Source organism: Poromitra crassiceps, assembly GCF_964638095.1.
Source record: "Poromitra crassiceps genome assembly, chromosome: 5".
Lineage (NCBI taxonomy): Eukaryota > Metazoa > Chordata > Actinopteri > Beryciformes > Melamphaidae > Poromitra > Poromitra crassiceps.
This window is the reverse complement of record NC_139642.1, coordinates 41,227,613-41,241,895: the sequence shown is the minus strand read 5'-3', so window position 1 is coordinate 41,241,895 and position 14,283 is coordinate 41,227,613. Positions and strand designations below refer to the sequence as shown.

At 43.4% G+C, this 14,283-nt stretch overlaps 2 protein-coding genes across 4 annotated transcripts in view; one reads left to right on the top strand and one right to left on the bottom strand.

Moving 5' to 3' along the window:
- Nucleotides 1–2,240, bottom strand: part of LOC310777255 (LHFPL tetraspan subfamily member 6 protein) — a 56,380-nt gene extending 54,140 nt beyond the window's left edge. The window contains exons 1-2 of one of the 2 annotated variants that reach the window (XM_083637561.1): nt 1,867–2,240; nt 531–1,124 (exon numbers count right to left, since the gene is read on the bottom strand). In XM_083637561.1, coding sequence (XP_083493687.1) covers nt 531–915 — 385 coding nt within the window. In that variant the 5' untranslated portion in view covers nt 916–1,124; nt 1,867–2,240. The remainder of the gene's footprint in view (nt 1–530; nt 1,125–1,866) is intronic. The other variant, XM_083637560.1, reaches the window with a different exon arrangement.
- A 2-nt stretch (nt 2,241–2,242) lies between these two features.
- cog6 (component of oligomeric golgi complex 6) overlaps nt 2,243–14,283 on the top strand; it is a 38,649-nt gene continuing 26,608 nt past the window's right edge. Inside the window, exons 1-4 of one of the 2 annotated variants that reach the window (XM_083637559.1) lie at nt 2,243–2,359; nt 7,709–7,852; nt 9,715–9,786; nt 10,589–10,647. In XM_083637559.1, coding sequence (XP_083493685.1) covers nt 7,712–7,852; nt 9,715–9,786; nt 10,589–10,647 — 272 coding nt within the window. In that variant the 5' untranslated portion in view covers nt 2,243–2,359; nt 7,709–7,711. Of the gene's footprint in view, nt 2,360–7,271; nt 7,419–7,708; nt 7,853–9,714; nt 9,787–10,588; nt 10,648–14,283 lie in introns of those variants that run through there. The other variant, XM_083637558.1, reaches the window with a different exon arrangement.

The following is a 14,283-nucleotide window of genomic DNA, read 5'->3' as shown; positions in this document are numbered from 1 at the left end:
TGCCTAACCATGTGATTTTGTTTCAGGAACAACAGTTTTGCCTGGCAAGTGCACAAGGACGAGAACCCTTCACAACTTCACAGTTCTCTACAAGTTTTATTTGAAAGACTACCGGGATGGCGTCTAGGTAGTGTAGAGGTAAAAGCACCCGCCTACCACCGCGGACTCGAGAGAGAGACTCGGGTCAATTCCCGGCAGTGGTACTTACAGCTTGGTCAGACGTTCCTACAGGCACAATTGGCCGTGTCTGCGGGTGGAAAGCCGGAGAACTATGAATAGCGTGATCCCTCCCAAGCACTATGCCCTGCCTTTCCATGAATGCAACCTACCTGGCTGCTAGTTAGCTAATGTACATGTATGTTCACTCACAAAATGATGACATCATTATGAAAAGCCAAAGCAGTGAAAAATATGTGATCTCATTCTTCAAAACGTCGTGACAGAACAGACGGACCCATCAGCCAATTTGCTTGCAGATGAACGTGGGTTCAGTGGCGGGTTACAATGTACACAAGACAGCAAAGACTCACCCCCGACAAACTGGATGCCCCCGGCCACGCGGCCAATGGTGCGGGAGATGAGGTCGGAGATGCAGCAGCCCATGAGGCCCGTGAGCGCCACCAACAGGAGGAGGCCGCACCCGACGCCCGTCACCACCGTGCAGATCCTCCACTCCAGACTGGGGATGCCCTGGAAGGAGGCGTAGCGCCCGCACTGCTCCAGCATCACCGTGGCCTGCCTCTCCTCGTCCCGCACCGGGTAGGAGCAGCGGCGGAAGGTGCCGAAGGACACGGGCTTGTCCATCTGCGTCCCCAGCAGCCAGTAGGGCATGAAGAAGCCCACGCAGGAGGCAGCGGCGCACAGCAGGGACAGCAGGACCCAGATCACACCTGCACATGTCAGACTAGATGCCATGGTAAACAGTCTGCAAAGGGTTCACGCTACAGTCACTGAGCTAACAGCAGTTATCGGAGTAGTTGCTGCGTTGTGGGAAGCCTTTTAGTGAGCATTTAACACCACCAGTCTTCACCTCCTCAGTGACCCCGGGTCCCTGTCAGGAGGAAGAGAGACATCCACACTGAGTACTGGTAGAATAATCATCTATGGGGAGAAGTTGCAGGACACTGGAATAACATGGAAAAAAAGCATAGTTTCATTTGGATCATGAGCTGAAAGCCAGAAGCCCTGCCCAAGTCATTATCAATTCTCTGTGACAGTCAGAGATAAGAAGAGAATCCAACTAAGTAAATAATAAGATATTCATAAAGCCTCATTAAACAGTCAACATCTGAACTGCAATAGCAGAAATGAGTAATGTTAGATCATTTTCATAATTCTGTTGGTAGGCTATGAGAGGGAGATAAGAAATATTATTCTTGCCCCCAGCCCATACTAATTTCTCTAAGACTTTTCCTTTACAATGAGAATAAAAATTATGCTCAGTAAATACTTAAAAAAAATACATTAGTCTACTACATTTAACAGCTTTAAAGCAGTTGCCAAGTTGTGATAGGCAAGCCCTTATGCATATCAAGGCAATCCATTATGATCGCAACTTGGTTATTGTAGCTTATTATATTGGAACAAATTGAGTTTATTTTAATTCTTAAATCAAAGTCCAGGCCACTAATGGAAACTATTCCATTGGATAGGGATCACAACAACAAAACTATATTCTATTATGGTGACAGCATATGACATAAAACAGATAAAGACACATAAAGTGTGAGTGCCAGAATATAGGAATATTCTGGTGGTTTTTCGTTAGGGGTGACCTGCGGAGCACGCGGCATGATTACAGAGAGCTCATACTGTTGGAATGTGGATAATGAAACACGGGGAGGGGGAAAGACAAACGGAGCTTACATTTTGGAAGAGCACAGAAATAAGGTGCGCTTAATAAATCCTCGCAGGTTATTTCCATTTGCGGTGCCAGCTGTCTTCGTCTCAACGCAAACTTTTCTCAGTCTTGGGAGAAGAAGAAAAATCGAGAACAATATCCGAAAATATAGCAGTGATTGCAGATTCCCCTCACAGCCACGTCCCACCTCCTCATCAATGCACTTAACCGAGGAGACGGTGAATTATTTGCTCATGTGATCGCAGAAACGTGCGCGCCGCGGCTCTCGGACAGACTCCCGTGCCGACGTTCCAGCAGCTCGGGCAGAAAGTGTGTGAGATTGCAGCAGGGGGAGCGAGTCCCTGAAACACTCTCGGGAGGTGACCATCAATCACACCAATCCCCACCCACCCAGGGGCTGGACTCACGACTCTACTATCATTCCCCGTGCTTTCCTGCTGCCTTCATGGACCGCTCGTAAACTCCTACTTCACACTTTGTGGATCGTAGGCCTACTCTGTAAGTGTTTTGTTTTTGGTGGTGTTGTTGTTTTTGTGTGGAAATTATAATCTTATGAACCCTGAAACTGTGTTGCTATGAATATTACAGACAGTGTAGGCTTTTACATTTAAATTACTTTTGCCAGTAACGAGTAGGCTATAACCGACTACTGATCTCAGTAGGCCTAGGAGTCAGCGAGCTCGGGCTTATGGAGCACAAATAATTGTCCAGATATACACATATAGCCTACTATGACCGATGTCCAATACTGGGAAGCAGCATGACCCTCATGTCCAAAAATGCCACTGTGTTGAAGGTGGAGTTGTGTGCACGAAGCTTCGCAAGAATAGGCAAACGATTTGTATGCTTCCACCGGCGAGCCATGACTGGAGTCGTTATGTTTTGTGGTTGTCTGTCCATCCGTCCATCTGGTATGTCCCATGCTCGTTAACACGATATCTCAGGAAAGCTCTTCAAATTTCGCTCAAACGTCCACTTGGACTAAAGGATAAACTGATTAGATCTTGGTGGTCAAAGGTCAAAGTTCAAGGTCACTGTGACATCATGACCGCCCGTTCCATACTCGTTAATGCAATATCTCAGGAATGCCTTGAGGCAATTTCTTCAAATTTGGCTCAAACATCCACTTGGAATCAAGGATGAACTGATTAGATGTTGGTGTTCAAAGGTCAAAGTTCAAGGCCACTACAACCTCACATCTGTCCCTTCCATCAAGGAAGGGGGGCAGGACTAGGGAAAATTGGCCATAGTTAGGGATTACTAAGGTCATAGTCAGGTTTCGAGGGGTGGGTTGGGGGAGTGGCTAGGGGGTGTAGGTGTTGGGAGGGGGTGTTGTGAGGGAAGGGGGTGGGCCTAGGGGAAAGTGGCCATAGCTAGGGATAAGAAGGTCATAGGGTCAGGGTTCGAGGTGTGGGTAGAGGGAGTGGCTAGAGGGATGTGGGTAGTGAGAGGGGGTGGGGCCAAGGAAGGGGGCAGGACCAGAGAAAAGGGTCCATAGTTAGGCATAGGAAGGTCATAGAGAGTCAGGGTTCGTGGGTGGATCAGGGAGTGAGTGGCTATGGGTTTGTGTGTGGTGGGAGGTTAGGGGTAGGGGTAGGACCATTTTCCATGTTGAAAATGATTAGCTGTGTTGTTGAGGTACCCCCAAACATTGCCTAAAGTGCCAGGCTGAATGGCCACACCACTGCCCAGTGGGCTTCAAGGTATTTGTGCTTGTATGAGACTGGGCAGACAGTGTAGACTGCAACTTGACTTCATGGCGGAGGCATACAACCGTGAGGAGGTTATTTTAATTAAATCAAGCGACATGTCACCCAGCCCTTTCGCTGACGCACAGAGCAGGTTAGGACAGTTTCGTTTGGAAAAACTGAAACTATCTGATGTTCAGTTAGGAATCGGTAGCAAAGCAAAATTTGGTAACCCTTTATTTTACAGGTACCCTAGTTACATATGAACTATTTGTAATTACACATGAACACCAAATGTAATTACACAGTAATTACCAATAGTTATAAATGATGTTCATATGTAGTTACATTGTAACATACCTGTAAAATGGAGTGAGTCTGTTCAACTGCAGTTCATATGTAGTTACATTGTAACGGACCTGTAAAGTGGAGTGAGTGTATTCAACTTTAGTTCATATGTAGTTACATGGTAACAGACCTGTAAAGTGGAGTGAGTCTATTTAACTGTAGTTCATATGTAGTTACATGGTAACAGACCTGTAAAGTGGAGTGAGTATATTCAACGGTAGTTCATATGTAGTTACATTGTAATGGACCTGTAAAGTGGAGTGAGTCTATTCAACTGTAGTTCATATGTAGTTACATGGTAACAGACCTGTAAAGTGGCGTGAGTCTATTTAACTGTAGTTCATATGTAGTTACATGGCACCGGACCTGTAAAGAAGCTCTGGCCTGGGACAGAGATAGCTAAAAGCCAGTGGGGGATTCGAACCACTGAACTTCAGATTGCAAAGCAGGCGTCTTTAATCACTCAGCCACAAGGGCTTTCCAACTTGTGGAGTTTGGGATAACTGTATGTCAGTCAGATGTAGTTGTCACTTCCTAGCTTTGGTATTATAAGCATAGACTTTGTTAGATACTTTGTTAGTTGTAGCTTGAAAGACAGGCAATATTGATTAATGTGAATGCATTTCTGCAGTGTGACTGTGCCAGACCCCCCCCCCCCCCCCCCCCCCCCCCCATGAGCTGTAAATGGCTCATGGGACTATTTACACCACAATTCAGAAAATTATTAGAATGCATTTTTTTTATTTAAAATCTTTGAATATAACTAAATGTTTCTAGAGCACAGTGCATACAATTTATTTAGCAAATAGGGGGGAGTTCCCCCCTTATGCGGATTAGGGGATTTATAGACTTGGGGGAGAGATGATCCGGGGGTCTGCTGACCAAAGGGGTCTTTGAGGGGCTTCGACTGGGTCCCCAACAAATTGAGAAATTGGGAAATTGATGGGGAAATGACTCATTTACAATAAGCTAACAATTAGAATGTAGAAGAATGGCTATTTTGATTATAGTTTCACTGTTACCTCTATATCTACAATACTTTTATTATAATTTTTGTATTGGAATTCTGGACAAAATCATACCTACAACTAAATAAAGTATCAATATTTTCCCCCAAGTCTCTGTGTATAATAACAAAGCTATGAAGTGACAGCAACTACATCTGACTGACATACAGTTATCCTCTTAAACTCCACCATGAAATTTGGAAAGCCCTTGTGGCTGAGTGGTTAAAGCCGCTTGCTTTGCAATCAGAAGTTCAGTGGTTCGAATCCACCACTGGGTTTTAGCAATCTCTGTCCCAGCCGGGAGCTTCTTTGGGTACCATGTAACTACATATGAACTACAGTTGAACAGTCTCACTCCACTTTACAGGTCCGGTACCATGTAACTACATATGAACTACAGTTGAACAGTCTCACCCCACTTTACAGGTCTGTTACAATGTAACTACATATGAACTACAGTTGAACAGACTCACTCCATTTTACAGGTCTGTTACAATGTAACTACATATGAACTACAGTTGAACAGACTCACTCCATTTTACAGGTCTGTTACAATGTAACTACATATGAACGTAATTTAGAACTATTGGTAATTACCGTGTAATTACATTTGGTGTTCATGTGTAATTACAAATAGTTCATATGTAACTAGGGTACCTGTAAAATAAAGGGTTACCCAAAATTTCACTTAATTCGGCTCATTCAAGGTCCCCACCAACCAAGGGTCTGCCCTGTGACCCACGTTTGCATTAACTTTGTAATTTCGCCACACTAATTTGAGGAATCGCGTTTGGTGTGAATGCCCACCAAATAAGTTATAATTTTTATTATTGCCCCTTCTAAATATATCCAAAAACTATTATATATCTAATTTCCATCCCCTGATCTGATTTGTTTTAGCCAGAATTACCCATCCTCTCAGATTATGTGTGGACTGTGGACACACACTGAACCAGCTGAGAAATGGCAGAATAGTTGACTTTAGATAGTTTGGTTTAGATTTCTTTTATGCTACTTTATTGTTTTGGGGGTGCAGAATGAGTGCAGGACAGCTACTGTATGGTTCAAGGCTGCACATCAAGCCCGGCTGGGGCAATCCAGTCTGGGAACCACCTCACTAAGCACCAGCCAAATATTCCCACTACCTCACAGACTCATATCAGACATCAGGTCTCTGACCGAATGCCTCCACTCATTACATTATTTAGGCTATGTTAATGAGTTTTTCTTTTCTCATTTTATTGGGCCAATTAAGGGATAAAAATGAACATTGGATGTCAGTGTTTTTTTGGTTACACTAACAATGCTCAGAACAGTTGAATTATCTCAATAATAGAGGATAAGAAAGGATGCAATCACTAATTCAGGATACAAGAAAGTAATATAATAAGCAGTGTAATACATTTCTGCTCCCAGGGAGTAATGTGTAATAAATGATATAAGCAATGACATTCCAAGTAGGCTAATAATACGTTGTTTGAGATACAAGCCCAACATTGTCACAAAAGGATTTTTCTCACTGTTTTATTTGAGGAACAAAGTGGCACGGCGGCATAATAAAAAGTAGCTAAATACATACTACACATAGGCTCTAACTGCTGCATCTGTTGTGGCAACATAAATAACCCCTAGGCTGAAGAAGACTATTTGCAGTTGGAGGACAGCATACGTAATGCATGACAACAACAAAAAGTGAAAATAGAAAAAATGCAATTGGGATACACTGGTCGGAAGTGGGATATTTCCAACAGCACTTGAGGGCAGCATATATCCCCCCCTTATGTGGGAGTGGGTACTTTCCTGTGTGAGAGAGGAGAAATGAGAAACTAGGAGAGGAATATTCCAATTGAAGTTATTTCATCTATGAATTTTAGTCATCCTGGGTCCACTTTAATTTTGAGATCACTTTAAATTATAGTCTCATATCTTGCCACGCCAGCTATGTACCCCATCGTCGCCTGATAAATTTAATGCCAGGCAGCCTAATTAATCTGAAAGAGATACTGGCCCAATCTCAGAAGACTGGTAACATTGTGCCTGTCAAGTCCCTCTCTCTTGTGAGGTATATGATATATTCTATAGGCCTAACCTCTCTGCCGGGACAGACTAAAATGATTCAGCACAGTGATTTGTCCGGTATTCATTAAAGAGTGGGGGAATTGTATATATTTGGGTGTAACTGCATCATTTGGTGCTTAGTTTGACATCATCATCATCATCATCATCATCATCATCATCATCATCATCACCACCACCAGACAGGGAAATAAAATTACCACGTCCCGGAACGTTTTATACATTTTCTCTGGGATCTACACGGACCTTTATTTCTGAGGGACCACACATCTTCCTGAAAGTTTACGTGGATGTTTGTTTACAATGGCTGATAATAAAGTAGAAACCTCAACCGATAACCCCACTGTTATCCAAACCGCAAATGTGCCTTCTCAAGCGAACAACCCGCTGTCAAGGAAGCTTAATAAAATCTTGGAGACGAGGCTTGACAATGACAAGGTAACGTTAAGAAGGAAACGTTTACTACCTAGCTAGCTAACTAACATTAGCTCAGTCTGCTAACCTTGTCTCGGTTAGCTCGTTAGATCTGTCAGCTGTCAAAGTGGTATCGTAACCTAAACCACGCCATGTACTAGTCTTTTTGTTGTTGCTACAAACGATTGATGTGCCGTTCACTGACTGTACAAATAATGTAATAACGCTAATTGAGGCGTACGACAGGTTGCTGTGCAGTGTGAACGGTGTCATTCAGTGTGAACCTCCTGCTATCACCATCGTTGTCTTTTTAGGAGATGCTGGAGGCTTTGAAGGCGCTGTCCGTGTTTTTCAACGAGAACAGTCTGCGCACCAGGAGGAATCTTCGGGGTGACATCGAGAGACGAAGCTTGTCAATCAACGAGGAGTTTGCACGGATATTTAAAGATGTAAAAGAGGTAACGTTAAAGTCTGTTGTGCTCTCACTTGGCAAGAAAATAAAATTACCTGCTTCAGTTATAACTACAATAGTAGCTCTCTGCAGTAGGGGTAAGGTAAGCATTCACTGATTTGAGAGACATTTGAGTAGGCAACCTTGCATTTTGGTCAAACCTAGCCCCATAACGTGACGCCGCTTTATACTGTACTTACTGTACAGTAAAGCGGCGCCACACAGCGTTAGAATCCTCAATAGGCGGACAAGGCTGTTCAGAAAGCTCTCCTACCCGTATCCGACCTCCGATTGCAGATCCGAAGATATGACCGTCCGCCCAGTGAAGCCAGTAATTTTAATTTTAATTTTAATTTTAATTTTAATTTTAATTTTAATTTTAATTTTAATTTTAATTTTAACAGCGCCGGAACACCGGCGCTGTTAAAATGATACTGCTTGCGTGAAACAACCGTTTAGAAGCAGTCTTTGCACAGCCTGCGCTGAATTTACAGCAGGGTGTGTTTGATCTTACTAACATGGTGCACCGCTTGCACGCGGCGAGCAAACAACACATGCAGTCACACGGAGATGGCGGCTGTCAGTGATCAACACAAATCCAGCGCACCTGGGAAGTAAAACATGTCATGAAATACTCAAACTCCCAAGGTTCCTGTCATCACTTCTCCTGTCCTCAGGCTGTGCAAAGACTGCTTCTAAACGGTTGTTTCACGCAAGCAGTATCATTTTAACAGCGCCGGTGTTCCGGCTAAATTACTGGCTTCACTGGGCGGACGATCATATCTTCGGATCTGCAATCGGAGGTCTACCTATTGAGGATTCTAACGCTGTGTGGCGCCGCTTTACTGTACAGGAAGTACAGTATAAAGCGGCGTCACGTTATGGGGCTAGGTAAAACCATGTTGTTACCACAAGTTCCCTAGTTCTGAATGTTTTGGAACAGCTGATCCCATCTAAGTGAATGGATAGTACTACAAGCTCAGGGTGTAAGGTGCAGTTTTGTTTTCTTAGAAACCTTTTGTCCAAATCACATAATTCAATTTTTTCTTTATTTTGTCTTGGATGGCTCTCTGGAGCAACAACAATCATAGGACCAACAGCTGCAGCACAAAACAGCAATTTCCCAGAAATTTGTTTGCAACATTATAGGTCTACATTAGCGTCACCGATGCCAAACCTGACCACTTTTTTGACAATATTCTATCAAAATTCTGTTTCAACTGCTGCTACAAATGATCAAGTGCTGTTTCCACTCGGTTTAATGGCTGAAACCACAAGTCAAACTTCTTATCTTTCTAGAGACATCTTGTTTTAATCATTCACTATAGCCGTTTCCTTACCAGAGTCTGGGAAGTGACATTATTGCTGGTGAAAAAGCTGCGAGCTAAAATACCCAAAGCTGACCAGTCCTATCTGAACGTTTAGCCTGCGCTAGTTTTACAGGGCCTTTCTTCTTCATGGTATATTCTTACCGTCGCCCAAGCGGCTCACTGCTACTTTCTCTTATCAAAGGCAAAAGGTATTTGGACCTTTTATCATGCACATTTTAATATGAAACTTTACACATAGACTGTCAGATATCTGCGAATAAAAGGGACTTGCGACAGCGGACAATTAACCTCTTGAATAGCCCACAAAGAAGGAGGAAGTACGTCAGTCGTGTCCCCAAACAAAGGGGGTCGGGTTTGGGTAAAAGTGGTCAGCTATGGCGTTAGTTCCGTTACTCTAATAATACAACATACTGTGATTTGCAGTCTTCCTGTTGCACATGATCTTAAGTATCAGCTCAAAAAATCCCAGCGGGAACATTCCTTATTACAGAGAGCTGTCTCCAAGTTGCTGATGATTATGTTTTCACCCCTTCTCTAGGAGCTTGAAAGTGTTCATGAGGACGTCCAGGCCATGAGCACATGCTGTGAAGAAATGACCAACAGGTTAAAGGTACTGTCATTGTCCTTGGCTTGCCATTTATTATGCTATGAATAATCTATTATATATTATTATAAAGGGAGCTACGGCTCTGTCTGCCTGTCTGTCTGTCCCACTGATGACATCATCAGTGATGTCATAAATTCACACACACACACACACACACACACACACACACACACACACACACACACACACAGTCCCAGTGATGTCATGAGTGATGTCATAAATTATGACATCAGTGATGTCAGAGGCATTGTGACATCATCAGTGATGTCATAAGAGGTTGTGATGTCATCAGTGATGTCATAAAAGCAGTTGTGACCCTCAGTTATGTCAGAAGAGTCCCAGTGATGATGTCATCAGTGATGTCATAAGAGCAAAATGAAGTCCCAGGGGCAGACACTGAAAGAAGTGGGAGTCTGGCTTCAGACCCCCGTCTTCAACCATGGACAGCTGTATGTTGCCAGCTCCAGGACAGGTGATCCAGCATCCCTGAAGTATGCCATCAAGGAGCAGCCAGGGCGAGACCGCACAGCGGCCGAGCTGTGTATGCGAGCTGCAGGGCGGGCGAGGCCGCGCAGCGGGCGAGCCTAGGAATCAAGCGCGTGTAGCCTAGATATTTACAAAAGCTAAACTCTGTATCCATAGTGACAATATATCCATGTAAGCTAGGTATCAGTACAGTATGGATCAAATACATACATTTAACCTCATCCATTGAATAATTTATTAACTTTTCTTTGAGAATATAATGTGGCCAACTCATGTATTAAAAGCACTGTAAATAATCCAATTAACTTTGTTTCAACAGGCTGCCAAGGAGCAAACTCAAGACCTGATAGTGAAAACCAACAAGCTGCAGGGAGAAAAGTGAGTTGATTCACATGGGGTAATGGAAAGTGTGTGTGTGTGTGTGCGTGCGTGCGTGCGTGCGTGCGTGCGTGCGTGCGTGTGTGTGTGCGTGTGTATGTGTGCGTGCGCCTGCACCTGTGTGTGTGTGCACACGTGCGCAGAATGACATTTCTAACATTAAATATTAGGGATGCACGATATGGATTTTTTCAACTGATACGATAATCGATAAATATCTGCTTCTCCTGGCCGATAACCGATACAATAACCGATAATTATTATAATATATATATATATATATATATATATATATATATATATATATATATATATATATATATATATATAAAAAACTGTATTTTATGCACACCTGGGGTTAAAAAAAGGCAGATGTAGTGAGCATAGCTCTGGCCTAACCAAATCTAACTGACATCACTGTGAACACAAAACAAAGAAAACTTCTGATATAATATGATTGTTTTAATAAAGTGTATCACTCAATTATAGTCCATACAAAAATAAAGGCTTTTATAGAACGGGAAGCCAATTACTGCTTAGTCTGCAGATAAAACACAATGACAAAAGGCATAGTGATTTAGACTCTTATTGTCATGTTATGTTGACTGATGCTTTTTATGTAGCCTAATGTGCGCGACTGCACCTTTGTTTTCCTTATTATTTGCTCTGTTAGATGGCTCTGTCCAGCACCTGCAGTAGCTAGCTCAACTCCAAAGTCCCTTTGTTATAGTGGGACTCCCGGCTAGCGCGGTTAGCTTAACGTTAGCGTGTTGTTTTTTGGAGTTAAATACACAATCCCTGGATGTTTCATTTTGGGTAGTGGGGTTTCCATTTAGTTTCTATATGTTTACACCAGCTCTGTGAGTATGAACTGCTTTTGCAGGGCTGTTTGATCACAAGCAGTGTCAGTGTGTCTGCCAAGCGGGCGAGCCTGAAGTGTAGGCCACGCTACGAGCTAACGCTGAGCTTATGCTAATGCTAACTCTCGCTAACAACAGCTAACGTAAACAACAAACAAATCCGCTGCATCATTGCCAGCTTTGGTTTAACGTAATAGACGTTTGCCCTCCTCTCGGAACCCGTGCGGGACATGGATTGCAAATTACAATAGCTGTGATCATTTTAACTGTGAAAAACGGCAACATACTGCATGGCAGCAGCCATGTTTGGCCGTCACAGCTGTGATGTCAAGAGCGTGCAACAACAATAGCTCCGGTCCGAGGCAAAAACAAAGCCTGATTATTGGCTGTTAATTTATCGGAAAAAGGCCATTATCGGAATAATAAATAATAACGCAAAATGATGGTCTCGACCTAGTTTCAAGATGAAGACCAGACACGCTGCCTCACGCCACACGTAATCTAGTGACATAGCGACCTCATCATCACACGTAATCCTAGCGTGACGACAAGTGCAGTAATCCCAGCGTGACGTTCGCGTGACGCACTTGCCTAGGTGACGCCGTTAATGTCGTCAGTGCAGTAATCCCAGCGTGATGTTCGCGTGACGCACTTGCCTAGGTGACAGCGTTAATGTCGTCAGTGCCGAGGCTATGGCGCGGCAGTATTTATAGCCACGCCGGGCGCCGCACCGTCCTCTTGCCCTGACCTCTAGCCGCTGCACTTGAACTGATCTAATTCCTTCTCTGGAAGCCGCGTTTCACCCCACCCACCTCCCCAGTCCACCACCAATGTATTGACTCCTGAAGAATCCCCTACGGGGGGGGGTTCTCTATTCTAGCCCAAGCAGATGCCCTCCCGCCTCAAGAAGAGAGGCATCTTGCCACGGAGTCACTACGCCAAAGAATCAGTTGCCATGCTGCCACGCCATCAGAATTAATGCCATACCGCTTCAGGCCATGAATCTTATCGCCATGCCATACTTTAATAAAGCTTGCTGATTAACCTTAACCCTCTGGTCTCTCATGATTGAAATGGCCATATCGGCCGATAATTTATCGGTCCCATAATTATCGTGCATCCCTATTAAATATTATAGGCTTGATAATGGCCTGGTAGCCCCAGGTGTGTTTTATTCCACCTTAATAAAAGCTACTCTCATGTTTGACACTCAGAGACACACAGACTTTTCACTACCTTGTAAAGTCTAACAAAATGTAGCCTGTTACTCAATGAGACACTTGCATGTGTAAGGATTTTTTAATAAACTTATCTCTAAAACAAATGTACAGTACAGTTCACAAATTTACATTCCCCTTTCAATTACTCGTGAATACATGAGTCTAATATGTTTCCAACATAGGAATCAATCTGTGCAATTACCTCCACCACAGAGTTTGCTGGGCCTACGGAGTTGGCGGGAGGTTATGTTTTCGCCCCTGTCTGTCTGTCTGTCTGTCTGTCTGTCTGTCAGTCAGTCAGTCAGTCAGTCAGTCAGTCAGTCAGTCAGTCAGTCAGTCTGTCTGTCTGTCTGTCTGTCTGTCAGTCTATGTCCAGGATATATAAAAAGTTATGAACGGATTTGCACAAAAATTTCAAACGTCGCATAAAAATAGGTCATGGCCCAACTTAGAAGTGATTAACTTCCCACACCCACTGGCCAAAAGGGTGTGTGGTGATGGGTGTGTCCAATCACAGAAGGTGCCTAACTTCCAAATGGATTCACCTAACACCACAAAACCTTGTAGAAAGGTTGGTCATGGGCCAAGGATGAACTGATTCACTTTCCAACTTCCCACACCCACTGGCCAAAACAAGGCGTGGCAATTTGGGTAGCCAATCACAAAAAGGCGCCTAACTTCCAAACAGATTCACGTAACACCATGCCGTGGCGGAGGTATGCACTCTACCGAGTGCCCTCGTGTTCACTCTGAGTGACTCACAATCTCATTGCAACTAAACTGCTCCTAAAATGTGAATGTAAAATAAGGCCATATGACCCCCCCTCCCCCCCAAATAAATTCACACTGATTTTTGAAATTGTCATTTTAGATTCGAAGGTCAGGGACATAATACATTGTTAACCATTTAATTCATCAACTTTCTCTAAAGATTTGTTTAGGATGGCAACTAAGTTCGTAACTATTTATAGAAATTTCAAACAAGTCTTTTACTGCCATTTCGCCCTCACCATCCTGTCTTTCCGTATCTGTTCCTAGGCTACAAGTCCTTTTGAAAATGTACCACATAAGGCACTGATAGGCATCTTCATCAATCAAAGATAAAACCAATCATTTGACTCTCGGTTGCATCTCATTTCCCTGTAGAAATGACCTTTTGTTCAATTCAGGCAAGTTGCCAAACAAACAGCACTTGATTCAACGCACACAGCAGGAACAACACAATCCACTTTGCAGCTGATAGCTTTTATTGCACACACATTGTTTACCAAATGAGACTCGTCTGAATCTGCTACTGCTTCCTTACTGTAGGATCTGGTCTGTGTAGAGTTAGGTTATTATCTTCTCTCAACTGAAGAGACTTTCTCCATATCATAACAAGAAAACTGTCAACGATCTACTGACAAGGAAAAATATATGCACGATTGTCATTTTAGCACCAAAGTACTGTACATCTTTGAAATGCAGCTTACCCCATAGAGTCATACTGTAAGTTATACAACAGGTAGTTCCGGCTGAGCAATTTGATTGGACAAGAGGGATCTTACGAGTGCCTA